Below are 27301 nucleotides of genomic sequence, written 5' to 3'. Positions count from 1 at the left end.
ATGACCAAAATCCACTATTTTACCCCCATCTCTCTCTCTCTCTCTGTTTAAGTTATTGCCACCTATAACAGTTCATGTTCACCCTGTAAAAAGCACAGGGATCATTTGCATAGAGACATGTTGTCACACTCCAACTTCCAGCTCCAGTTTCACTCTTTGCCAGTTACCCTTGCCTTCATGTCCCTCATCACTCCATCCATAAACATGTTCAGTAAACATGTGTGAACATCACTCATCCCTGTGTCAGTTCCACTTTCACCTTACAGCTCTCACTTAGTACTTAGTTTACTCTCAACCATCCAACCATCCTTACTTTCTCTTACTTGGGCCATGAGAATTAAGCCCTTCCATTCACCTTTATTTATTGCTATATCCATCCATCTTTGTGGCTCCTCCAGCCCTATATCACTCCATCACTGTCTTTTGCCTTCCCAAAGACTTACCGTACATCCATGGGCTCTACTGTCCATCACTCATCTTGATAGTCAGTATTCTTCTGTTTTTGCAACATATCTCGGGGACTCATCTCAGTCTTTGAGCTTTTGTTACTAAAAGTTGGTTTATCAACTCTGAGTTTGGCTTTGTGTCATCTTCTCCAAGAGTTCTTCTCTACACCAGAGATTGGGCCACATATTCTCCGTAGCTCTCGGTGCCCAAATATGAGGAGATTTGCTCTTGACTTTTTGTTAGTGGTTAAGTGTGGCAGCCATATGTCACTATAGGCCCTACAAAACTGTTGCACATTTTCAGTTTGGTTGTTTTGGAGATCCTTTGGGTTTTCATCAAGGATCAGAGGCTGTAGTAGCAGAAGTTTCTTATCCTTAATATTGAAAAATGCCTCTTGTGCATCAATCAGCATCCTGCTACTCCATAATTCCTCATCTCCTCCCATTGTCTCTTGATCCACACTATCATATGTCTTCTCCAGAACTGCAAATGATTCATACAATTTTCTGTGTTTTTAATGTGTTTTTTTGTAAGCATTTTTACTGAAAATAATAACCTCCATCCTTCACTGAATTGTGGCTCTTTCTTACCTGTCTTACATTCATATTATTTTCTCACTCTAACATTGCAAATTTATCTTATAATTTCCCAGGTGTACATTCAGTTGATTGATTCCTCTACAGTTTTTGCAGTCTTCTTTACTAGCTTTCCCTTCATACAAGGGCAGTTAAACCTCTTTAATTCAACAACCTTGGTGTCCGAACAGACCCAAGTAGCAAAATTGTGTGGTTTATGGGAGTTTACACAAGGTATAAGGTAAAAATTCCTTAAAGAATCACACCTCAGTAATCAATACTGTAATAGGTTATCTTCCTTGTTTCATTAACGATGGCATTTGGCTCTTTCATCACCACCATTATTATCTGGCCATTTTTCCCACTTACATGTGTTATCTGTGTTAACCTGATGGCAGCTCTATACTGCATGATCCGTTACAACCTCTCCCTATGTTATTCTTGGCCTTCTCTCCTCCACTTTGAAACTCATGCATCCCTTGTCCCAGTTGGTTTCCATTCTCTACACATGCCTAAACCATCTCGTCCTACCTCTACACAAATCCTCACCAATACTTTCAATACCCAGTCACCCTCTTAGCTATGAACAGGGTTTCCATATCCTATAATTTTTTTTATTTTTTCATTATCAGTAATATGAAGATTGCCACACCTTTCATTGTTATTTTATAATGGACGAGATGACGGTCAGAATTTTTTTGTAAGATGGCAGGTCAATGGGTAAAGAAAATGCTTAAATTCACTATGGTAATGATATTTTAAAATAAATTAGGCCCAAAGGTGTAAAAAATAAGGGTTAAAGTTGCTAAAAAGTCACGTGACTATTAAAAGCTCTGTGATTGGTTGTGGCATCACAGGATGCCGCGAGCCGCCGAGCAGGACCCTGGAGGCAGCCAGCTGTGGTGTATGTGTTGGTACCAGCAGGAATACAGGACTTGTGGCCATATACAATGTTTATATACACGTGCATAACCTTATTTTTAGGTTAAAATAAATTACTGCTCGAGTATCATCATGTGTATTTACTTGCTGGGTGCCAAAAAGATGCAAAAGACCGATAACTCCAACATGGAAGTTTTCACCACTGTTCTCTATTTCATGTCTGGAAAATATAAGTTTTCATCACTGATGTTTATATTTAATGTTGTGGAAGGACTAGGGACGACCATGGCCAGGGGATGGGCTTGAGATGATCAGATGACAGATGTAATTTGACTTGCTTCATAGCTGGATGGTCGAGTTCTTGATAATACTCTACTATCATAAAGACTTCTACTTTTGGTAAATTTCTTTCATCTGCCTTGGTGAACCCTGGAAGTAGTTGTCCAACCTTCTCGGCTGATCGGCTCTGTAAATAAATATTATTAGATAATTAGTTGTGCTTTACTGTGCAACACAGTAATGCTATACCTATTGAATATACCTGTATAAATATTACTAAGCACATTAACTAATTCAATGGATATTAGATGCCCCGACTACAAGTTTCATAGTTCAGTATAAACATTCCAAACAATATTGGTATTATTTTGGTTTTGGTCATCTGGGGAACCTTAAGATTCTAACTATAGGATTAAGTACTTTAAAAAATAAGACAAATTATCTCTACAGGATTTCTGTCGCAAAACATTTTTCGATCGCTTAAGAAAATACAGGTCATGGGTTAGGTTAGGTTAGGGTATGATGAGTTATAAGGTTAGCTTAACATACATCAGTAAAGGGGCGGGGTAGTAACTCAAAACTAGTGATTTCTGATAGATATGAAGGTCTAAGTCGTTCATAACACATCGCAAACCACCAGAAAAAAAAACCAGTCTGCACATCTTAGTACAGGGATGACCAAAACTTAGAATTTACCCAATACAGTATAGCCTATCTCAAATCTAAGCATCCAAATACTTAGGGAAGTTAAAGTAAAATTTTACCCATTAATTAATATAAATGATGATATATCCCAGTGGTTCATTAGTGAATCATCAAAACAATAACAGCACTATGTTGTCATGTTTACCTTGCATCAGGCATTCTCAAAACAAAGTCCAGACAATGTCATTACTTCTACATTACTAGTAACTCCATCTAGTACTTATATACAGTATAGTCTCGGTTTACGCGATCAATTAAACCCGTGGAGGTCCACGTAAAACAAGGAACGCGTAAACGAAATAACAGAACATATGGGATTAATTGAAATAGAGACTGGGCCGACCCCCAGACTACACTTTTTCCGACACGTTGTAGTAAAAATTACATCTTAATTTTATGATGGTATGCACACACAATTAATATTTAAGAGAAATATCAATAATATTAGGTTTTTTAACACTTACGTTAGTAGAAGAGATGTCTGGGCACACAGGGATGGGGGGGGGTTGGTTCCGAGGCAGAGGGCAGATTATTGGCCCTCACCTGTATCACTTGTATTACCTGTATCACTATCCACCACAGAGGCTAGCAGGGCCTCTTTGTCAAACCCCTCAAAGTCCATATCCTCACTATCACTGATTTGGGCTGGCTGTGGTGGGTGGCGGGTGAAGAACTCGGCAATGTTTTGTTGACTGGGCAAGCAAGGTTAAATAGACCAATCACAGCTAGCGGCGGAGGGAATGCGTGGGTGGTAAGGGTGCATGGCCCAATCACAGTCCGATACGTCATCTGACGTCAGCGGTGACATAAGAGCGACCTAGCGCGCAGCTTGTCCGCGCCGCTTCCCACGTAAATGCTGGAATGTACCGCGTAAATGACCAACCGCGTATAAGAAATCCGCGTAAGCCGAGACTATACTCGCTCATATATCCATCCAACCCATGTTTGGAGCAGCTCTTCACGGCACATTTCTTCACTTACAAAATGTCTATGACTTAGACCATAAAAAACTCCCTTAAAACTTACCTGAACGTGGCATTTGGGGTCTGAAGAGGCCATCCTTTGTACAGTACTACCTTCGACTGCAGCGATGAGTTTGATAGAGAGCGTCTTCTGCAGGGTAGGTGGTGACGTCATTGCAAATGGCGGCCGTTTCTCGAGAAATAAACTTTTCTCTTCTATTATAGCAGGACTCTAAACTTGTATTACAAATTATATATATCGTATCACTCTACGAACGTGGCAGAGTGTATTTCTTGTGTTTACTCAGAACCGTCAACTCGTCCGTTCTCAAATTTTCTAGACTCACATCACCCAACCATTCCTTCCCTCCACCCCCATACATTTATCTCCCCATGTGCAACACATCTGGTCTACCATCTGTATAACTCTGAAATAATTCTCTCTTCTTTACTACTGTCTTTATTCCATCTACCTTTAATGCACCTGGTTTTCTGCTCCTGTGTATTCCTGCCATACCTTTACCAGTTGTTGCCTCCACCCACATAGGGTCACTAGTTGAGGGTTCACCAAGAGCAGTAATGTCCCTGGAGACTGAGAGGTTGTGTTTGTACACCAGCCAATATTAGCACACTCCTCTCCCCAGCCCAGGGATGAGGAGGCTTACAGTATACTTTAAATATTTTTCTACCTCATCCCGACCCCACTCACTACCTCAAAACTTAAACTTACTAAAGGAAAACTATCAAAATTAAAGTAAACTTCCTCTAATTTGGAAATTTCAAGAGGATGGGGGATTTCCTAAGAATACCAAACCTACTCTAATTTTTAGCCTAGACTTAACACCTTGTTGGTTTTTATACGCCATATGAATGTCTTTCTAGCCACTTAGGGTTTTAACATCTAAAGAAAAAAGTAAATTTTTCCACGGTCTCATGCACTTGGCAGCTTGGTGCTGGCTTTCAGTACAACTGTACTCGGTGTCGGCAAGTCATTGAGTGGCTGGTGTTGTGGGAGCTCTCATAAGCCTGGCAGCATACAGCCGCACCGAAGAATACTGTATGTAAGGTACACATACGAATAATTTACCCTCCAGCACATTTTATTACCGTAAATGTATTAATACCTTTTTCTTTTTAACTATGTTACTGTGTATACTTGATGCCTTTTCTTTATTGTTACAGTCCAGAACTGTATTTTTTTAATGGAGAAGTGTTGGGAAGAATGCTGAGAATGCATCTCAAATTTTTCTCTTTAAATTAATGGGAAAAAACATCCTAATTTATGAAATTTGGTATCCATTTTTTTAATGCATCCCTCTCAAAAATAGAGGGGTGGCTGTATTTTAGGGAAGTATGTTTTGATTGTCATAAATAGAAATGAATTAAGTCTATTCTTGGTCCTCATACAGAAAATTATATCAAGAAATGCAAATTAATTAAAAAAAAACTTCGTTAAGAAAACAATAAATAGAGTTTGGCATTGTTAAAGAAAAGAAAAAAATCCCTGAAGAGGTGTTACTTATACTGTACAGTACTGGGAATGACTTGATTTGGATAGATTTAAGGAAGATTGATGAACCCATATAATAAAACTGTTATGGTGGAGTAGTAGTGCCCTCCCTGTATACAGTAAATAGTGCAAGCTGTTGATAGATGAAAAGTTAAAGTGGGTTCCATAGGTATGATTGCCCATTAAGAAGATTGTGGATACCTGTAGAGCACACTATAATATACTAGTGCATTTTTTCCCAGCTGAGAAGAGATACCCCACCCCCTCCTCAACAGTTACAGCTGATTGACTTTTGAAAATCTGTCTGATTTCATCCTGAAGTAATGATGTATTTCTAAATGAGTTTATACAGAATCATGGGATGACTGTTTCTAACAAGAAAGTTATTTAGTTAAATTATATAAAGATACATATATTCATTGCTTTAAACATGAGCACGTAGGAAGTTTATCAGAAATCTTGTACAGTAGAATCGATATAACACAAGATACGTTCCAAGAGAGGTCGCTTTAAACCGAATTCACACTAAATCGAAGTGTTGTTTCAATGGAATAATTTAGTTTGGTACTTGAGAGAAACACAAAATACTAAAAAGACTGACAGTCTACCCAGATGCACCTCAGCCCATCTCCTAGAATAAACAAAACATTGTTTTTTGTAGTAGTATGTTAAAACAAACATTCATAAATCAACACAGCTAAACATATGGGACATGAAATGGTCTGTTTACTGGCTGGGACGATGGGGGGAGGGAGGGAGGTGAGGTGATATGTTTGACAATTGATGCCAAGGTCTAGTGCTTATTTATTTATCTGTCTTTAAGAGTGACTTTATGTTTTTCTCTTATAAAATGTCACAGAAGTGACCAGGGAGAATATAATTAACATTGCTGGAATTCTTAAAAGATAGAGATCAATTTGAATATAAACATGCTATACTTTGCACTAGACAAAAATTTTAGTAATCATTTAGTACATTATTTTGAGTACATGTACAGTACAGCTTTGCCCTTGGGACAGTGTAGCGTGCCCAGAGAAACATTAGGCGCAAAATTTTAAATATGATGCGCTAGATTGACTCGCTCAAACTAGGAAAGATTCGCTTTAAATTAAAACATTGTCCTTAATTGTGGGTGTCACTTTAAATTAATAATCTTAAATTGAATCGCTTTAAATTGACATTCTACTGTACATGAATTAACTGTTAAATTCTGGTAGCAAATTCACGCTTTTGGAGGACGCATTTAATACAATGTACTGTACTTATTTTTACCCTTAATAAGGCATACTAAGACAAATTAAGGTATCAGTCATTCTACATTTTGCAAAAACTAACATTTTAAAATATCAGAATCACATTGAAATATTACACAGCCGTCAGCAGAGGCGGGAAATGTTTAAAATACTGAATATATGTATCTTTATATGATGTAGCTAAACATCTTTCTCGTCAGAAATGGCCATCCCAACGATTATGAATAAACTCATTTAGAAATACATCATTACTTCAGGACGAAATCAGACAGATTTGCAACGGCCAATTAGCTGTAACTCATGAGGAGGGGGAGGGGCAACTCTTCTCAGCTGGGAGAAAACACATTATAGATGCAAAGTGGCAGTGTAAACCACACTGCACCTGACCACCTTCAATTCCCAACTTTGTAAAGTTAGGTACCCAGTTACAGCTGGGTGGACTGGGGGTGCCTGGGATTGGACCTCCAATCCTAAGAACAGATGGCAAATGTTGTATGCAAGCAAGCCTATCTTAACTTATCCAAGACTGTCTTAGAATTTTTAGCTTAGGATAGCTTTGTGTTACCTGTTTGTAAAGAACAAGTGTAGCTGTCTTGTTTAAAGTCTTGTTTTTAACATAGGCTCTCATACATGTTCTTGTGATGGTTTATGAGGAAACGTTTCTATGTTTGTGCTCTGTATAACTGTCCTGAAAAGAACTGTTTCCTTTCACAGTTCTTAGTCTATTGTCTAATTATCTCCAACTATTGATTATGAACTTCTTAATTAAATTCCTAAAATCTACAAGTAGAAGTGTTGAAATAGTTTTCTGATTTAATTGAGTTAAAATCATGTAAATACCTGTAGAATTTTATAATTGTAAAGTGAATCTGAGTTTGTTGATGTGCCCAAACCACTTGCTCTAATTTAGTCGGTGCTTGTCCTCTTTGTCAGTGATTTATGATTCCATAAAACTAACAATTAAAATGCTTATTTGACTCATCATCTAAGCTGTTAAAGTGAATGTTATGTCAATGTACTGGTGATTATTATTTTTATTTTTGTCTACCTATAATATCAATTAGTCTCTTCAAAGACAGTAAAGGATTGGTAAAAATCACAAGATAGATTAAACATTCTATCAAAGAGACTAATGGTTTCAAAGTCCCTTGTCCTTAAATTTCTCAGCAAAAGCCATGAAATGTCCACCAAGGTTATGGTATGCGTTATGGAAAGGAACTGTACAGTTGGACAGGTCTACATATTCTTATGCCGAATCTCCAGGTGTATAACTGACTTTTTAAATTTCCCATATTTCACTTTCTCCATTTAAGATTTTTATTTGAGGATAGTTGCTGGTAATGTTACTCTGTAAAATGAGGGTTATATGTTCTGTTTCAATGAGCTTTATTGAATGAGGTAGCCTGGAGGCCTTTCACTTGAGGGTTACACTCGTTTGATATTGTGGTATTATCTTCCGGCAACTTAACGTCCATTGTAACACCTTCCCTCACATATGGAGGAGATTCCCTTGTAGGCATCTGTTGTGTAGGGTCACATGGATTAGGATTTTATCTCTATATGACTAGGACTTATGGGAAGGCACTTGGACCCAGTATTAAAAATTAACATATATATTAGAATGGCAAGCTGATGCTATTAACTACAGTACTCAGCTGCTGAAGTGTCTATTATTAATACAATACACTGTACTCAGAGAAGTGGAAAAGTATCAGAGAGGGTGACCAGGGTTGACTTAGGACATAGGTGTTATGGAAATGTTGAAAGAATAAGAATTGAAAGATGGTGACTGGTGAAAAGGAGAGGGGAAGACTTAGAAGGAGATGGGGAGGATAGACTGGTGGGTGGACTAGAAATGGGAAGAGAACAACAATGAATGGTAAATGAGCTTGGAGTAAAGGAGTTTGGGGGGGATGGTTCCCAGGTACGTTGTGGATGGGCGTTGCTAGGATGTGTGAAGTGACTGGGTAAACAAGAAACACACTTGTATTACAGCTGTAAGAGTGAACAAATAACAGGGAATGAAAGGAAAGTGTGTGATTGCTCTTGATTTCAAAAATTCTGCTCTATAACAGGAAAATGTTTGAAAGAAAAGGAAAAGCCTTTTTTTTCTAAAACACAGTTTCTGTGATATACGTAGTCCAGAATGCAACGTCTAGCTTTATACCTAGGTATGTAAATGCCGAGCAATAACTCGCCAGGCCAACATACAGGCAATTAAAACATCTAATAATTACTTAAATACGTAATATTAGGAGGACACGTCGCTACCTGGCATTTAATTGCAATTAAATTTCAGATTACTGTACAGTAATTAGATTAATCAGAAAACATTTTAAACTACTGTACAGGTCTTGTGGTTATGACTTTGATTTATTCATGTTTTTTAATATGAATATTGTATATTCATTGTGTATCATTTAGAGAACAACTCCATAATGCAGTTTTATTCATAAAAATGTTACCAGAGTGCACATTGTTTAAGATGTTTGATATTAAGTAATTATGTGAAAGAATAAGACTTAATTCAAACATGTGTGTACATGCAGTGAAATATGTCTTCTATTCCAGTGCTGTGAAGTGTGTTTCACAAACAGTGGGGAGTAAATTTAATGTCTGGGCTAGATTTAAATAAATGTTCCTATATACGGGTAACATTGTTGTCGTCCTGTTGTCCCAACACGATGACATAGTCATGCATGCTTTCTGTTTGTGTGTGTGAATCAATAGAAAAGTTTTAAGTTCGATAACTCAGAGAAAGTACGAACATTTCACGAGTTTTCAGACAAATTTTGTAATCAGCATTTTCCTTTATGCTTTGGCTTGGTAGAAGATACATGTACCTTCATTAGTAACTTTGTTATGAATAGTCCTTTATTAAAGTGAGTGAACTTGGTCATACAGACTATGTGGGCTCTGGTTAAACTGTGTATCAGTCAATGTATGGTTTGTTAATCTAAATAAAGGTACCTCCACAACAATTATTTGTATAAACTGAGGTGTGAGTAGAGGAAGTATTCATGGCAGATTCCTGGTGCTCACCTTGATACTTATTATGATCTTTTGCCTGGATTAAAGGCCAACACCTTTTCTGGAAGTGTAATTATTATCAGTAGGGTAAACTTTTTTTTCCATAAGGGGGTAAATGATCCAGTCAGAAGCATAAACTCAGTATTTAAGCGTTGTGTGGTGGGACTCTGTCATTGTGAAGGAAATGCTCAGGGCAGATTCTTGGTGTTCATCCTTGTACTTATAATAATTTTTCTGCCGTAAGGAAGTTAATTAACCAGATAGGGGCTTAAGGATTGTTCAAGCAAGTTCTTATTATTGGTCATTCTTTCCTAAAAAGTAATATTAATGTGATCCTAAAGACTTGTAACCTATGGCTAAATGGTTTATTGTACTTAATTATGTAATCAATGTGCAGAGAAAGGTAAAAAGAATGTAAGAGCAATGAAACATAAGATGGAAATGGACCTCATAAAGGAAGTACAGTGATCCCTCGATTAACGAGCGCCTCGGTTAACGAATTACCTTCCATAAGATTCTTACCTTCGGTTAACGAGCATTCCCTCGATTAACGAATTCCTTACGAGCGCCCCTCAACATGTTTTTGCTTGCACACTAACCGTCATATTAGTCCGCCAATACGGTAATCGGTTCTAGGGCTTAAATTCCTTACTATTTTAGTAAATATCAAGAAGTTTGTACTATTCAATAATTTTAAGTCTTTTATTAAAATTTTTAGTCATTTTAACAATTATTTAACATAATTTAAGTACAGGGAAACAAGTTTTTAGCTTACTAGGGTAAAATCCCCCTGGATAAAAAAACAAACAGTTAAAGTGTATAGTACTAGGACAAAAAATCCCCCCCCCCCTTTTTTTTTATTGATTTCACAGAGTTTTGTTTGGTTAGGTGGTTATTCTAAAGGGATTTGTCCTTGGGAGATTTTGTATGAAAGGATTTTGTCCTACACTCGGCGGTAAGAGGATGGGCTAGCTCCCACAGTCAGTTTTGGCAGGCTTTATATAGCAGACTTATTACTATACAGTTATGTATTGTACTTTATAATGAGCTTGATACATTGTTTATGTGAATTCATTAAGTTGGGGTTACATGAAACAATTCCATTACAATATCTTTTATTGTGTTCAATGATTATAAACATCTTTGCTCAGGAGACACAGTCATACAGTAGGTAGTAGGCAGCTATCAAACAGGGAAGATATTGGAAACATAATGTGTTGTCTAATGGTAGACCCTGTTGCCATATGATATCACAAAAATTGTGACCAAGTCCCAGGTTGCTGATCTGACTGACTTCTGCCTCATTTACACACAATTGCAGGGTCTCAATTGTTTCTCTTACTTTGACAACGCAACATATATATCGTTTCTCACTCTTGATCTGTCTTATTTTGTTTTTAATTTCTGTATATATGGTTCAATTTAATTAATTATTTATTTATTTATTTCACTTCCAGGCTCCAATGTGGGTCAGTGACTTATGCCTGGGCAAAAAACAAAAAAGAGTACATGTTTAAAACTTATCCCTACTGTCAGGGCCATAACCAGCCTTGATGGTGCCTAGGGCAATGGCTGAATTTGAGGCCTCCCCCCCCCTTTATGGCTCCCCACCACCACTACCCCTCCATGTCCACTGCAAATAATTATATCAACTAAATTTTAATTCATATAAATAATGTAGCATAATAGTAAATAAGGGATTGCTAAGACACTGATGATGATGTATAATTTTATGGTTGTATCAAGGCTTTAACAAATTAACTTAAGAACTGGAATAATTATCTATAAGTAATCAGCAATTTGCTGCTCTAACATACATAGTCTACATTCAGTTCAGAAAATACCATAACCCAGTGGATTGCTGAACTTTTCATTGTAATATTCTTTTACTCTCCAAGTATATAGTACAGTATTTGAAAATTATGACTGAAAATAGGGAAGTGTAAATGAAAAATTACAAGTTTTTTACATAATTATTATGCTTCTTGTAGCTACTTACCAAGAGTTACTTTGGAATAAAAACTCTAAGTGTGTCTGAACTTGTCCGAATGTATCAAATACTTTTTGAATGAGTTCTTGTTTATTCTCACATACTGTATATTTGTTCGACTAACACTTATCATGTACAGCAGGTAAACGATCTCCTGCCATTGTTGATCTTAACCAGGTGTTTAATTTTTTAATTGTGCTGAATGATCTCTCCACTGTGCATGTTTTCATGGGTAATGTCATTCCAAAAACATTTGTTTATTTAATAGAAGGAAACCGATCAGTGTGTTTGAGGAAAGTCCATCATCTAGGTTATTCTTTTGAGACCAAATTTTAAGCCAAGTGACTTCACACTTTTTAGTTTTCAGTTTAATGATCTTTGCAATCTGGTCCTTGGATTCTTCTCTTGTAACCTTTGCCATTTGTATTGATTGAAGTGAATACAGGCCAAAATTTTGTTTAGTTGCAGCAGCAGATCGACCTTCTAATGAAGATAGGACAGACTCCAAATATGGTACATAGACTGATCTATGAAAACATTCTGCTAAAGTTGAGCCTTTGACATTTGGACATTATTTCTGCCATCCACACTCTTTGGGAAGGGTTAGCTGAGTGTCCTGCTCTGATGCTAATTGTGACAATCTATAATCATTATACCATGATTTTGGCAGCATGGTACAGTATACAGTACAGTATGTAAAATCACCATAAAATAGAAAAAGATAACTTACCTAAACTCATGGTACAGTACCAAGACAAAAGTGCAATGTGTTTGTATAAAATCACTTGGCTCTGACATGAAACTTGATAAGAAATCATGTTACCACAACAAAATCACGTCAATTTTTTAAACAAATAGTTCCAAACTTTTCTTACCTTATAAACTCTTGTATTCCAGCAGTAAATGACTGAATCCAAAACAGAGGTGGTCAGTGTCATGATGGCTTCTTGTACAAAACTAAAGTAGCTGGGTGAATGGTCTGCCTTATATGACTTGATCTAATTTTATCAGTGTTGTCAAACTGCCAAGCCTTGGGTCAGGAGAGTCCTACCTCACTTACCAGAGGTAACTGACCTGACCTACCCACACCTCACATACCGCACCTGCTTGTCTGACCCAACCAAACACTGTGTTCTCTGGACTCAAGTTTGACCCAGGAAAGGCAAATGCTTCCCCACACACACACACACACACACACACACACACACATACATGCACACAGTGGATACCCATGTCTGTTCCTGGGCAGTTTTGCTCTTGAGAAAGTTGATTTTGCTTTATTTGTACTATTTGCTCAAGATAAATCTGAAGCAACTTGACTACATTTCCATTTATAATCATATCTAGGATAAATCACCACCTTTTATGTTCATTAATAATTAAGGAAGAAATCACTGTACCTGTACTGTTGTTTCGGAATAAATGATATAACTCAGAAAAACTTTTATTGGTAAACCAGGTACTGTACTGCACCCAGTAATATTGTCATACAGAAGTTAAAGCTTGAATCGTTCTGCATGAACCTGTAGTATGTCCATGTACCGATTTGTCATTTTCATTCAGTGTTATGTTATAGTGATCACTAACACCTTAAGTAAGATGACAGTGTGCCATTGTCAAATTCTTTGCTGTAACTTAAAAGTTTTGAACCCTTGTACAGCACAACTCATGCACCGCCATTACAGTATTTAAAACTGCAACTTACTACACCCAATATTGAATATTTGTTGCCTCTCAGCATTGAATTGCACCACATTGTTTACTTATGTGTTAATAGATGACATTAGACATAGAATTAAAATGGATCATACGAAGCTGGAAATTTGCATTAAAAATTTTCATCAATTTCTTCTTCTTTACAGTAATTAAACCTTGAATTGCGGTGACCACTAATTATTGGTATATTGTACACCAGCCTCTGTAAAATATATTACATTGACTGTCTGTTCATATATGAGGAACTCAGACCATAATCTGCTCCATGTCAAAATGGAAAATGGAGGAAAATGCTCTGGTAGGAATGTGTGACATACAATAGTCCTTTCAGAGGACTCTAACCCACATGTACATGTTCCCAACTGGCTCTCTGACTTACCCAGGGGACAAAGGAGGGAACACATTTCAGCTCTTAGCAGGTTATGGTCTGTCGCTGCTCATATATATACTGTACTGTGTACATTCAAGTATTTTGCTCTCATCTAAGTTTGTGTTCATATTTTATAACACTAAAGTTCATTCTTTAATATTTATCAAACTTTAATGTTTGAGTTTGCTTGATTGCTGAAATAATTGTACTGTATTGCACTATACTGTAGCTCTATAATGAATATGAGTTACAGTACGGTATTGTTTTGTTACCTGTTACAGTATATAGTTAACTTAAGGCAGCCATCCCTCACAGGTTCCACAGACTCCAAATAGAGGAGAAGCCAGCAGCAAGAGGCACCAGTGTACCTTCTGCAATTACTCCACTGCACTCAAGATAGACTTAACAAAGCATATACGTATTCACACTGGTGAAAGACCATATGCGTGCCCCTACTGCTCGGCTAGGTTTACTCAGAAAGAAAGTCTGAAACCTCATATACGTACTCATACGGGAGAGAAGCCATACGCTTGCTTCAGGTGTCCGTATCGTGCAACTCGGAAAAGTAGTTTGAGAAGTCATGTTTTCAGTCGCCATAATGCAGGTGACTAATAATTAAATATTCGTAGGTTATATTATAAAATAAGGAATATATTTTAAACTTATTAAAGACAGTGAACCTTACATGACTTGATAATTGTTCATATTCCATAGGGTTATAATAGAGTATATCTCTGCCATGATTACAAAACAACCTGTTGGTAAATAAAGCTACAGTACTCTGTTGTTCTTATTAAGATTTTGTTTTAGCTTTGTGAGTAAATAAATTTCAGTCAGGAAAAAGCAATAAATATTACAGTACAGCACAGTGTTATAATTATTAATATGGAATTATGATTATTATTATTATTATTATTATTGTTGTAGAAAACTTCAAAGTAAATATCTATGCACATCATGTGTATTTACAGTAGTACAGTATACAGAATTAGTAGTTCCATAAAAAACTGCTGTTACTAATTCTACTGAATAATCAAAACTTGCAGTACAGGTAACTGTGTGAGAGAACATTGATATGTGCACTGCACAGTGCAGTGAAGAGATTGAGAGATGTTAGTGGATCTTGTGAAAGTCTTTATTGTACTGTATTTGGAGAAAGGAAGTGTTCCCCAGAGCTTACCTGTGGCCACAGACAAATCATGTCAGGGCTTTCAATTTTCAGGCTGTTCACTTCAAGATCATTACATCATATATTGGCATTGATATTCTCTCTTGTAGTATAAAATGTCATTAATGCTCTTTGAAATGTTTAAAATGTTATAAAAAGGTTGTGTATCAGTATGAATGTAATATATGGTGGAAATGTTAATATGTCAAAGTTATGGAGGACACAATGTACATTTATCATAACATAAATCGGTAACTATGACTGCTGTTTTACTCTGCATCAGCGTTGTTTAAGAATACTCTATTGTATTTGCATTATTGCCAGTACAGTAGTAGAAGGCAACCACAGCAGGAATTAAATGGTATGAAGTGTTTCCAAAATATGTATAACATATTTGCCATCACAGTACAGTCATTCAATTAGTTGGTGCCCTTATACGTACAGTACATACTTTAACTTACTGCATGATGCCATTATTCACTTGCGTTAACAAAGCAAATGTCAGTGAATTATATCTGAAAGGTTTTGAATCCCAGAATAATTCAGCTATTCTTGTTATCAAAACTTTTTAACAAGTAACTTCATCATAGAAATTAATTAATGTTTCCTCTCTTGCTCTCTGCCATGTGTGACAGTAACAGTCAGCATTGTATGCTCCTGTGAATTGGAAATGTTTATGGAATACTAGTGTATGTCCGTCCATCTGTCTATTGAATTTCTCACCTGCAATCAGGAACTTGAGTTTGCCTTGACACTACATTATACCAGATCAACTAGGGGAAGGGGGTCCAGACTTCCAAGAAGTGTTTGTTGGAGCAGGAAGTGAAAGTATTTGTGGTCATTTTAAGTCTAGATTTGAGCCCTTTTTATAATTACTGTACAGATGCATCCATGTTCCATACATGGAAAACATAGCACAATAATTATTAATTCAGTATACAAAATTATTAAAACAAGCTAGATTTTTTTTTTCTGTAACCTACTTTCATTCTCCAAGTGTAGTGTGCTTTTTATCTTCGGTTGAATTCTTGTTGTACCTTATTATCATTCACCACTCAACAGTAGTCGTGCTAGTACAGTACTCACCTCAGTGATATACAGTACGTACTGTACTGTACATAAAGATAGCTCAGTAAAGGTGTCAGTCACAGTGTACAGCGTATAGGGTTGGAAGTGATGGAAACACCTGTAAACAAAACACTGAGGTGTTTATTGGTAATTAAAGAAATGGCAATGCAACTGAAAAGTTGTTTTAAGCTAAAGCACACAAATATCTTCCCCAAAACAATCATGGTTTAGGTAAACTAGATACATTCATGTAGTATTGGACATTGATAAAGTAACTTCGTACTGTACAGTAATATTTTCCAAAAGATTCTTTACCCTAGGTATATCTCCTAGCATTAGCTACCTTCTGCCATCTATAGTTAACAATCATATTTTAATTTTGATGCAACTTTTTTATTTAAATATTTTATCATTTTACTTCGTTATTGGAATGGACGAGTTGACGGCCGGAATTTTTTCGTAAGATGGCAGGTCAATGGGTAAAGAAAACAATTAAATTCACTACGGTAAGGATATTTTTAAATAAATTAGGCCCAAAAGTATATAAAAAAAAGGGTTAAAGTTGCTAAAAAGTCACGTGACTATGAAAAGCTCTGTGATTGGTTGTGGCATCACAGGATGGCGCGAGCCGCTGAACAGGAGCCTGGAGGCAGCCAGCTGTGGTGTATGTGTTGGTACCAGCAGGAATACAGGACTTGTGGCCATATACAATGTTGATATACACGTGCATAACCTTATTTTTAGGTTAAAATAAATTACTGCTCGAGTATCATCATGTGTATTTACTTGCTGGGTAGATCAGGGATGCACCAGAACTTAGTTCCAGCCGGTTACTTCCGGCTGGAACCTCAATTTTTATGAAGTTCCGGTTCCGGCCGAAAGTTTAGAAAAATAACTGGCTGGAATCGGAACTTTTTGTAACGTTGGTTACTGTTTCATGAATTTTTACCTTCAGTTACTTAAGTACTCAACGGTCTACCACTGATTGTAACTACTTATTTTACTGACTGTATAGTACACATACCTCCTTACATCCACTTCAGCTACTATTCAGGGAGACACTGAGTCATGTATAAGGCAACCGGGTGAGCTGACCTGAGTGTTAAACTAAACAAGTACTGGACGCGTCATCCTGATGGCTCTGTGTGACTGGTTGTGTCATGAAACATACCTGTCAAAGACTCATGGCTTCCCATAGATCGATTTGTTTTTAACAAATTATTTTTCCATGTACAGTACTGTACTTATAAAACAACTTAAATGCTAAACTTAATATATTTTAGGTGATATAACATACAGTTTTGAAAAAATACAATAGAAGGTGAATCTTACCTTGAAGCATTGTTGTATTCCTACATAAAAAACACTGTATTAAAAAGAGGTAAAGCATATAAAACAAAGTGGCCTACTTGAACTTCATTTCACGGCTTTAGTTTTCGAAATTATTTTCAAAACCGAGACAAAGACCAATGATATCATATTAGCATTTTCTGGGTGTTGTGAAACTGATTTTTTTTTTCGTTGTTTAAGCAACACTTAAAGTTCCGGTTCCGGCCGGATTTATTTTTTTTTAGTTCCGGCAAGTTCTGGTTCCGGCCGGAACTTAATATTCTGGTTCCGATGCATCCCTAGTCTAGATTATCAAGTACAGTACTGTATATTTTGTGTATCACTTACAGTACCTGTGTACTATGAAACCCAGAAAAAGTTTGAGTTTAAAGTTAAATTGTTAACTATTGCAGTCTTATGCACTTGTGAAGCTAAGTGAAAGTGGGTCCCAGAGGTATGAATACATGTTAGGGACAGTGTGATTACAGCACCCGGAATACTAAGCCTTCTGTGCACGAGGAGGCAACATGGCCGGTACTGCACTCGACCATATTCACTTAACCAAGTTGTAAAATTAGGCACCCAATACCCATTTACAACTGGGAGTGCCTGGGGATCAAACTACCGACCCCTGGAACAGGAGGTGAATGCTGTATCTGCTTTACCGCCGCACTACTCATAATAAGTATTGTGGGCATATTATTAATCATTCATTGATTTGAGTTTTCTTTATGAGAGACATAGTAAACAGTGTACAGGTGTATGCCACAGCAATTATTTGTTGTGAAGGTGTATAGTATTTTCTTTATACACTGTACATCTATGTGTCCATCTGTTTGTTTTGTTTCTGTGAGATATTTTACCATGGTGGTCAGATTTCTAACTTGAACTGCACAAGTTTGTCATCACTCAAGGAAGATACATTATCTTTTGATTGACAGTTCAAGGTCACTAATGTTATTTTTCACAATTCACACTCACAAACACAGCCCATTTGAGTGACATAATGTGTCTTAAACATTCACTCTAGGGTTTTACGGAAATCAAAATTCCTGGGAACTCATTTACCTTACGTAAACAGAAGTTATTGGAGTAGAATTTATAGGTTTTCTACATGATTGTTATGTCTGAAAGTGTTGTTCAGTTATCATTGCTGTGTTCTACACTATGCCAGTACAGTGGGGTATGCTATAACGAATCTAATTGGTTCGAGAACCTTGTTCGTTATAGCATTCGTTCGTTATAGGATTAATCCATTCCAGGCCCCCAAATACATAAATATGCATCTAAACCCCTGAAATAAAGAATATCATCAATACTTGTAATAAAAAAAAACAATAAATTAGTAAAAAAAAAAAATTCGTTGCAGGAGTTTCGTTCGTTATAGCATTCTCAATTTTATAGGTAAAACCGTTCGTTATAGGAATATTCGTAGTAGAATCCATTTGTTATAGCATACCCCACTGTTATTTGTTTTTGACATTATACTGTACTGTATAGTATTATTGTACATATAGTGTTAAGTAATTAACCAGTGATGCCGAACATTACCCGACCCGACCGAAGCTTGACCCACGCATGTGTGAGGCGTCAGTTGTGTCTCAGCAGAATATAAATTGCATTGCTGGAATCCTTGCAAGACAGCGAATGATTTGAATAAATACATCATATATTTTGCACAAGAGATAAAAATTTAATCCTATAGTGTAGTACATTTAAGTACAGTACTGTACAAGTTTTTCAACTCGTATTTTGGGGAAGATATATGTAACTTTCTTTATTTATTTTTACTCATTTACATGCACACACCATCCTAAATACATATTGTGAGAAAAGTAAAAGAAATAATTGTCCTAAGGGCACACCTGTACTGTACTCAAATGTACTAAATAATTACTAAATTTTTTATGTCTAGTGCAAACTATAGCAGTAAGTTATTTTCAAATTAATTACTAACTTACAAGAGTTCCAACAATGTAAGTTATATTTTGCCAAGTCAATTCATTGACATTTTTTAACCTAAAAACCTAAACTCCCTCTATATGACTGATAGCGACGCACTGGGTCAGTAATTTCCTCGCCGGCCAGTCAGTACCTCACCTCATCCCCCTGCCCTCAACCAACGACTCATCCATACTCTCACCTCCGCCTTACTGTCTCGAGAACGAATGGCTCCCTGTCCCAGCCTCAAAAATACCAGCAATTTTAAAACTACCCACAGACCTTCTTGGGTACATCCAGGGTGTCATCCGTGAATAATAGAGGACCGCAAAATAAAAATCCGTGAACTTGTGGGGGCCGCTGTACAGTATTACCCACATTGAAGGATACTTTTTTTTAGATTGTAGAAAGGTAACACTACTTACTTAAGTAGACCTTTTTTATACATTATAAATAATTTGTAAAATGTTCAAATACTGTACCAGTGAATATACATTGTGTTTGAAGTAGTGTTTTTATTTTTCTTCAAACGAATTAAAAATAATAATCCTTGTTTTCCGTTATAGTTACTGTATTTAAAATCCTGACACCTTTATATTTTTAGGAACCCCAAACTAATTATTTATCTTTAGCCATCAAATTCCATCCCCACTAAAATAGATGAAACACATATATGAGGACTCTTAAGGAAGTGTGAGATCTGCCATTTATCTTCAATTTGAAATGTGTGAAACAAAGTGAGTTAGAAATTTTACTTGACCTGAACACTTCATACCTAGAGTGAGTTAGGACTTGCAGTTTCTGTGGGGAAGTAACAAAGCAATTTGAACTGTGTTTATTATAGCATTACAGGGTCAACTAGTCACTTGTCTAGTTCTGGGTTGGAGAACCTCACATACTGCTACTTTAAACATGGCTAACCCAGACAACCATGGAAAATGACCCAAAAATTTTGATGAAGATTTATATGCACTTTGTCCCTTCCAGCCAATGTTCATCACCATTGGTGTAATCTTTTTCCTGCCACATTTAGTTGACTTGTTTTAAAGCCTGGAAACTTGATTATTCTCTCAGGCAAGCTCATGTGTAGTCTACCTCTTCTTCCCTAACCTTCCTCTGTGTGTAAATTATATTATGCATATATTATTTATCTTGTACTTCTCATCTCCATACCATTGAAATAATGTCTCATTTTTCTTTTATCCTCTTCGCCACTGATCGGCTTGTGTCCATCCAAGAACTTCTTTACATCTTTGTAATTTCTTTTGTGGGAGGGGAACACCATACAAGAACACAGAATGAGCAAATTACAGTGTGTGCGTGAGTGCATGTGCATCTTGGTCTTATCCATTGTGCTGTACTGTACATGTAGTTTATGAATTTCTGCTGTTTATGTTTTGAAGTTATGAATACGTTGGAAACTTGTGCAATTCCTCAGTCTGCCTTATTAAACCTTTCATTCTTATTATTAGTCTATTTCTATGTCCTCAAGCTGAGTTTTTTTGTTTTTTTGTGTTTAGATAAAGAATAAATGAAAAAGAAAATTGGCCTTACATGGTGACTTGCTTAATGTTAAAAACCATAAAACATCCAAAATTTAGATAAAATCTTGGTTAGCTGCTGCAGTTTTTTATGTTCCCCTTGTGGTACGATAGTTTGGATCACTGCATCTCTCCAGCCTATCCCTGTGCTAACAGTTTGTTTATAGACTTCATCATATTCTTCTTATTACTGCCTGTACTGTACTTTCCATCTGAATTGTGTTTTATTTCTACGCACATTACCACGCATTTACATTTACTGTACCTTTACAGTGTTATCTACCAGATACACAGGTTTAAGTCTCATGGCTTACAGATTTGCTTTCCATTAATGTCCTTCTCCATGGTATTTGTAGGGTAACTGAGCAGCTATGAAAAATATTAGGACAAATTACTATTGTTGCTGACGTGATATTATGAGGGCTTGAGCTGCCACCATTTATGAGGGCTGCTACTGCCACCCTTCATGAGGGCCTGTGTGCCAGTAACAATTCCTTTTACTCTTATATATCACCATTGGTAGCGTGACGATAGGAGGCTCGTGGGTAGGTGTAATGATAGTATCAAGCAATAGGGAAGAAATAACGGTAAATACTGTAGGTAAATAATATACACAATTATACAAATACAAAGTTTATTTAAACATGAATATGAAATTAGAAGAAAGAATTGGTTTGTACTAACAGACGAAATCTATTACTAGGCCCTCAGGCTCAACATACTCACACCATTACTGGGTGGACATATTCAATACCCTTCCAACCCTACGGGGTGGACATACTCAATAACACAACTATGATAGTCACTTAGCACCATAAATACTAGGCAACTGCCACTACAACACTCAGTCGTCAGGAGTGATACTCAAGCAACAGCCATGGGGTCCAGCCACCATGGAGTACTATCCGACGAACTCTGGAGATCCCAGTGGGTTAATTCCACCACACAAATATAGCCCTACTGAGGTAGACCTTCATCCACCAATGATGGGGGCTGGTAGTGGTGTGTGGCTTGGTGGTCCAGGGTCACCTCGTGGACCGAGCGTTAGGGCCAGACGGGCCAGCTATGGGGGCTATAGGTGGTCTGAAGTGTCTGACGGCCGGGTCTCACGAAGATAACTGATCCTACTGGACCTCGGACATGTCCCCAGACATAGTGGATACAACATCCACCCTACAGACACGGCCTAGGCTGCGTTAGGGACCTGTATGGATGAAGGGACGGGCACTTACTAACGGTTAAAATGCCCGCGTGCCCTCACTCAAACCAGACCAGGGAGTCCAGCTACTCCTATTCCGATGAATTAATTTACGGTACCCTCTGACGTTGAAATTGAGACTATGAACTCATTTTCATTCTTTACTATTATCTTCACTAACAATGCTCTGACTCAGCTATCGAAAGCAAAATTAAATTGATTACAAAGGAATGGATGGCAACAGGTCCCAGCATACAGCGTCTGCTCCCATAGACAAAGACGGGGGAAACAGAGAAAACGGGGGACGTTTCCACTGGGGGACTCGGAAGGTTTTGTGGACGTTTGAGCGTAATATGAATCCTTAAGGTTTTCAGGTTAGCTCTTATCATGACCATTACAATATGATATGGTTCAGGGCTGCTGCAAGATATTTAAACTGGGGCAGGAAATGCAAGATGTACCTCAAACATGAGTAGGACTTGAGTCTCAAGTGTACTGTACTAGATACTCTTGTAGGATTGAAAGGTTAAAGATGGACTTCCAAATGTTTGAATTCCTCACTAACTTTTTGTTCCTCTTTTCATTTCTGGCATTATGCAGAGATTTTCCAGTTACTGTACTACACTATATGAACACAGTTTGTCTCTCAAACTCTTTCCCTAACTTAGGTAATATGACAGCATCATCTTCATTGTAACATTAATATAGCTGAGTGGATACAGCACTTGCCTCCTGATGTAATGGTCGCTGGTTCTGTCCAGGGCTCCCCTAGTCACTTTACTATGAAAGGGTATTTAACTTTACGGCCTAGGAAGTAAAAGACAGTCAAGTGCAATGCCAGCCATACTGCCTCTCTGCATACCAAAGGCTTGGTACAGTATATGGTTTGCTAATCTGCATCAGGTCTATGGGTCCCATTTTTGCAGGCACCATTCTCACTCAACTTTCACATTGACCAATCCATAAACTTGTACATTATATTCAGTACGCAATACATATACTGAACTGCTGTGGTGACATTACAGTTCCTTGATGCATCCCTACATGTATAGTAATTGAAATAACTCAGACAAGCAATATTTACTCTCACTTATGTTCATACACTGGGCAATGTTTTACAAACTCTGTATTGTATTGTATTGTACTGTACTGAACTGTACAGAAGCAAACATTCTTGAAATCCGTTTCAAACACTTTTGTCCATCAGTGCAGCAAACTTCTTTTCTTTTCCAAAATTTTCTAAAACCAATTGAAATGTAAAAATTAACCGTAGTTTGTGTCATATACGAAAACTTTGGAATGGATGGTGAGGAAACCATGATTAAATTAAAATGCATTGAGAAAATATTATTACTACAGTATATAATTTTAAAAAATGGTGAAGATGTATGGAGATGACCTGTTGTGTGTGGGAAAAAGGGATTGTATGAGATTTGATAAAGGGATTTATTTATTATTATTTTTTTTAAATGGAGTAAATAGATGCTGGAGGAATGGTCCAGCAGTTGTTGCTGTTGATTTTTGTAATAAGGACTTGAGGTACTGTGATTATATGTACCTTTATTAGTAGACAATTAAAAATGACCTACTGTAGTAAATCTTGTTTGTTTATAGATGTAGAACCAATGAATATAAGAGAATTTGAATAAGAACAATCATGTAGGGCTGAATGTCCTATTCAACATATGGATGTGAATATTTTTTATATCGAGCGTTAAATCTTGCTTGTTTTACAGTTATTTACAGTGCTCACCTGTCATCAGGAGTGTTGGTTAATTAATTAAAGTATTTAGTATAATATGTAGAATATCCTTCTATTATTAGAATTTAAGGTTGCTATTCCTCACAGGTGGAGTCAAAGAAGGTTCATCAAAACACAGATGGAAGTGGAACCAGCAACAAGATTCATCGGTGTTCTTACTGTGACTATTCCACCTCAAAAAAAATCAACGTGATAAATCATACGCGCATTCACACGGGAGAGAAGCCATTTGTATGTGCCCATTGCCCAGCTGCTTTTTCTCAGAAAGGAAACTTAAAGTCACATATACGTACACACACGGGAGAAAAACCGTATGCCTGTACTAAATGCCCGTACCGTGCTGCTCAAAGAAACACTTTAATGAGCCATTTTATAAGCATCCATACAGACTGATGGGTAGTATTTTTAATGCTTTAGTCATATATTGTGACATGGAAAAAATATATATACTGTACGTATATATGTTAGAATCAAATTTATAATATACTGTACTGTATTAGCTTCAAAACAAAGCATAGAATGTGTGAATTGATTCAGTGATGAATATAATTGTGCAAATATGAAGTGTGTGCATCATTATCTAAATGCTGCCAGTGAATTCAAGAAAATGGAGTTTGTATACCTTCTACAGTAAGGTTGATCATTCTCTGTGTTAAAGTTTGGCCAAAATAACAAATCTAGTCAAAAAAAAATTTAATGTTGATATGACCAGTTTTAATAACCTTAATGTTATTGATTTGCCTCAGCAGTTAGAGACTGCTTATGAAAGACAGTGGAATGAAATGACAAACATTATTTTCGTAAAACCAGTGTTCTTACAGTACTGTTGATAATTTTAATAAAACACAAACATTTTAATATCCAGTGTTTATAAAGGTGTATATTAGTTGTAAACATTTCCTCCCCCTTCCTATTCTCCCACACTATCCCCTTACATACCACTCCATGTGTACATTGCTGATGAGTTCTTCATGAATAAATTTGGTGTTAAAGCATCATAAATACAGTATGTTTTTTCCTCACCGAGTGTTTGTAAACAACTGTTGAAGAAGCACCGCGAACTGTCGTTATTTTCTCACTTACTCTGAAGTTGTTCATTAGTTTTATGCACTTTCACCTTAATCTGTGAGTGCCTTATGATGTCATCCTTCAGTAAACAGTGACAAAGGAAACTCACAGAAATATTTTGTTTTTCAATGTGGTTAATTTGACCTTTTTCCTTTTTCAATGTGGCCATCTGGAACACAGTTTTGTATATTGAGAGTAGTGATATATATTTAGAATTTTCCCCAGTACCTATTGTTATAGTGACCATCTTCACTCAGATCATTTGTAGAATGGGTTTGCTGTTGTGTAAAGAAGCATTCACTTTCTTTTGTCCAACATTAGAATGTGTATAATGGTTGTATATCATCTTAGCAGTAGAGAGGAGTAAAGAAGGAAAATATATAAGGCAGAGACACTTAAGGAAGAAAGAATCTTAAAAGTGTCAGAAGAAATGCTATTTTCCTTTGCCTGCAGCATACAGCATCATGACTGCGCATCAAATGATGCACGGTCTGATCACGGTCGAAAATAAGCATACTGGAAGGAAATCACCCATAAATTTCTGCATTCTTGATGACTTTTATGGCTGAATTTAAGCCAATCATACGTACGAATAAGCCTGCTATATAACGTGCATTTACCTGAGTTTTATTTGGTATACGGTTGACGCGTAGCATACTTTGGAATTTCTCATATCGCGATTTTCACTGAACTTTCGCCGCGGGTTTCATCCATATCTCCGGCGGCGGCGGCGAGCCTGTCTTTCAGGTCATGATGTCGCGATTCTTACATACCCACCACAGCACATGCAAGTCATTCTAGTGATAATTATGGTGAGGATATGGACTTATATGGACTTTGAGGGGTTTGACAAAGAGGCCCTGCAAGCCTCTGTGGTGGATAGTGATACAATTGATACAAGTGATACAGGTGAGGGCCAATAATCTGCCCTCTGCCTCGGAACCAACCCCCCATCCCCGTGTGCCCAGCCATCTTTTCTACTAATGTAAGTGTTAAAAACCTAATATTATTGATATTTCTCTTAATTATTAATTGTGTGTGCATACCATTATAAAGTTAAGATAATATTTTTACTACAACATAGTTGTGTGTCGTCAAAAAGTGGAGTTTGGGGGTCGGGCCAGTCTCTGTTGGAATTAATCCCATATGTTCTGTTGTTCACTTAACGCGGTACCCTGTGGGTTCAATTGACCGCGTTGAGCGGGGTACTACTGTAATGTATATACATAAATATCTTACATGTGGGAATGGAGAAAGTTTGATAGTTACATTCATAAGTGGATTAAGAGATGAATGGATTACTTAAACCATTTAATAATTTTTTATATACTTTATGTGGCAATACAGATGTATTCTAAATATTGTTAATGCTATGTTGTGCAATGAGTGGTTGATCTGGGTTAATGAAGTCTAGATTATCAAGTACAGTACAGCATACAGTATTTTGTATATCACTTACAGTACAGGCAGCCCCTGACTTGTGACAGGGATACATTCCTGGACCCAGATCGTAAGTTGATTTGTTCATAAGTCAGAACAGTGTTAATGCCATAGGTTAGGTTAGGTTGGTTAAAGCACAACCCTGTCCATACAAAACAACAATAATATCCCATACATAACAAATAATGTAATTAATGTGATGTTAAACCATATTGAGTAATGAAAATAATGTTAATAATTTGATTTCAATTAAAAAAATTTGCAATAAATATATTAGGATCCTAGATGTAAGTGTAGTTGATCGTAAGTCGGACGGTCATAACTCAGGGACTACCTATATACAAGTAAATAAAATAAAAGAAACAAAAAATACCACATTGGCTATTGACAATGCTGTAGTTTCACTCCATGGAAGACTCGAGGGGCTGAAGATCACCACCACCACCACCACCACCACCACCACCACCACCACCACCACCACTCCTTCCTCCCACAATCCAGGCGACTCTAGCAGTCATAAGCAATGTTCATTATCTTTGTTTTGACTTTATGATAATTTTTTTTTTCACTTTCTGTGTAAAAATTTTTTGTGCATGTAAAAAAAGCCGTTTTTTTTCTTAAAACCAGTTTTTGTGATATAGCTCGGAATGCGACGTCAGCATATGTTACCTAGGTATGTTAATTCCTAGCCAATTTGCCAGGCCAACATACAGGCAATTAAAACATCTAATAACTACTTAATAAGTAATATTAGGAGGACACGTCACTACCTGGCATTTAATTGCAATTCTTAAACCCCCTCATTCACCCCCCGCTATACGCATCACGACCTTCAGAATTACCCAAAAATACAAGTTGAAAAATTACAATAACCAACTCCCAGCACACATGCATATGGAACACTTCACCACCACCACCACCATCACCAACACTCACCACCACCAACAACAACACTCACCACTCACCACCACCAACACTCACCACTATCAACACCAACACTCCCCACCATCAACCCTCACCAGTGCCGGATTTAGACCTGTGGAGGCCCATGGGCAACCTCTTTGTGG

The 27301-nt window shown here is 36.9% G+C and overlaps 1 protein-coding gene across 4 annotated transcripts in view; it reads left to right on the top strand.

Annotated features, from left to right (window-relative positions):
* LOC121873815 (zinc finger and BTB domain-containing protein 17-like) overlaps window positions 1-27301 on the top strand; it is a 97750-nt gene that overhangs the window by 55387 nt on the left and 15062 nt on the right. Inside the window, exon 6 of one of the 4 annotated variants that reach the window (XM_042377536.1) lies at window positions 23814-24732. The exons of 2 other annotated variants lie outside the window; for them this stretch is intronic. In XM_042377536.1, the coding sequence (XP_042233470.1) occupies window positions 23814-24119 (306 nt within the window). In that variant the 3' untranslated portion in view covers window positions 24120-24732. Of the gene's footprint in view, window positions 1-14034; window positions 15149-23813; window positions 24733-27301 lie in introns of those variants that run through there. One more of the 4 variants, XM_042377537.1, reaches the window with a different exon arrangement.

The sequence above is a fragment of the Homarus americanus genome, unplaced genomic scaffold (assembly GCF_018991925.1).
Source record: "Homarus americanus isolate GMGI-L3 unplaced genomic scaffold, GMGI_Hamer_2.0 scaffold25827, whole genome shotgun sequence".
NCBI classification, from domain to species: Eukaryota; Metazoa; Arthropoda; class Malacostraca; order Decapoda; family Nephropidae; genus Homarus; species Homarus americanus.
This window is presented reverse-complemented; position numbering and strand designations above follow the sequence as displayed.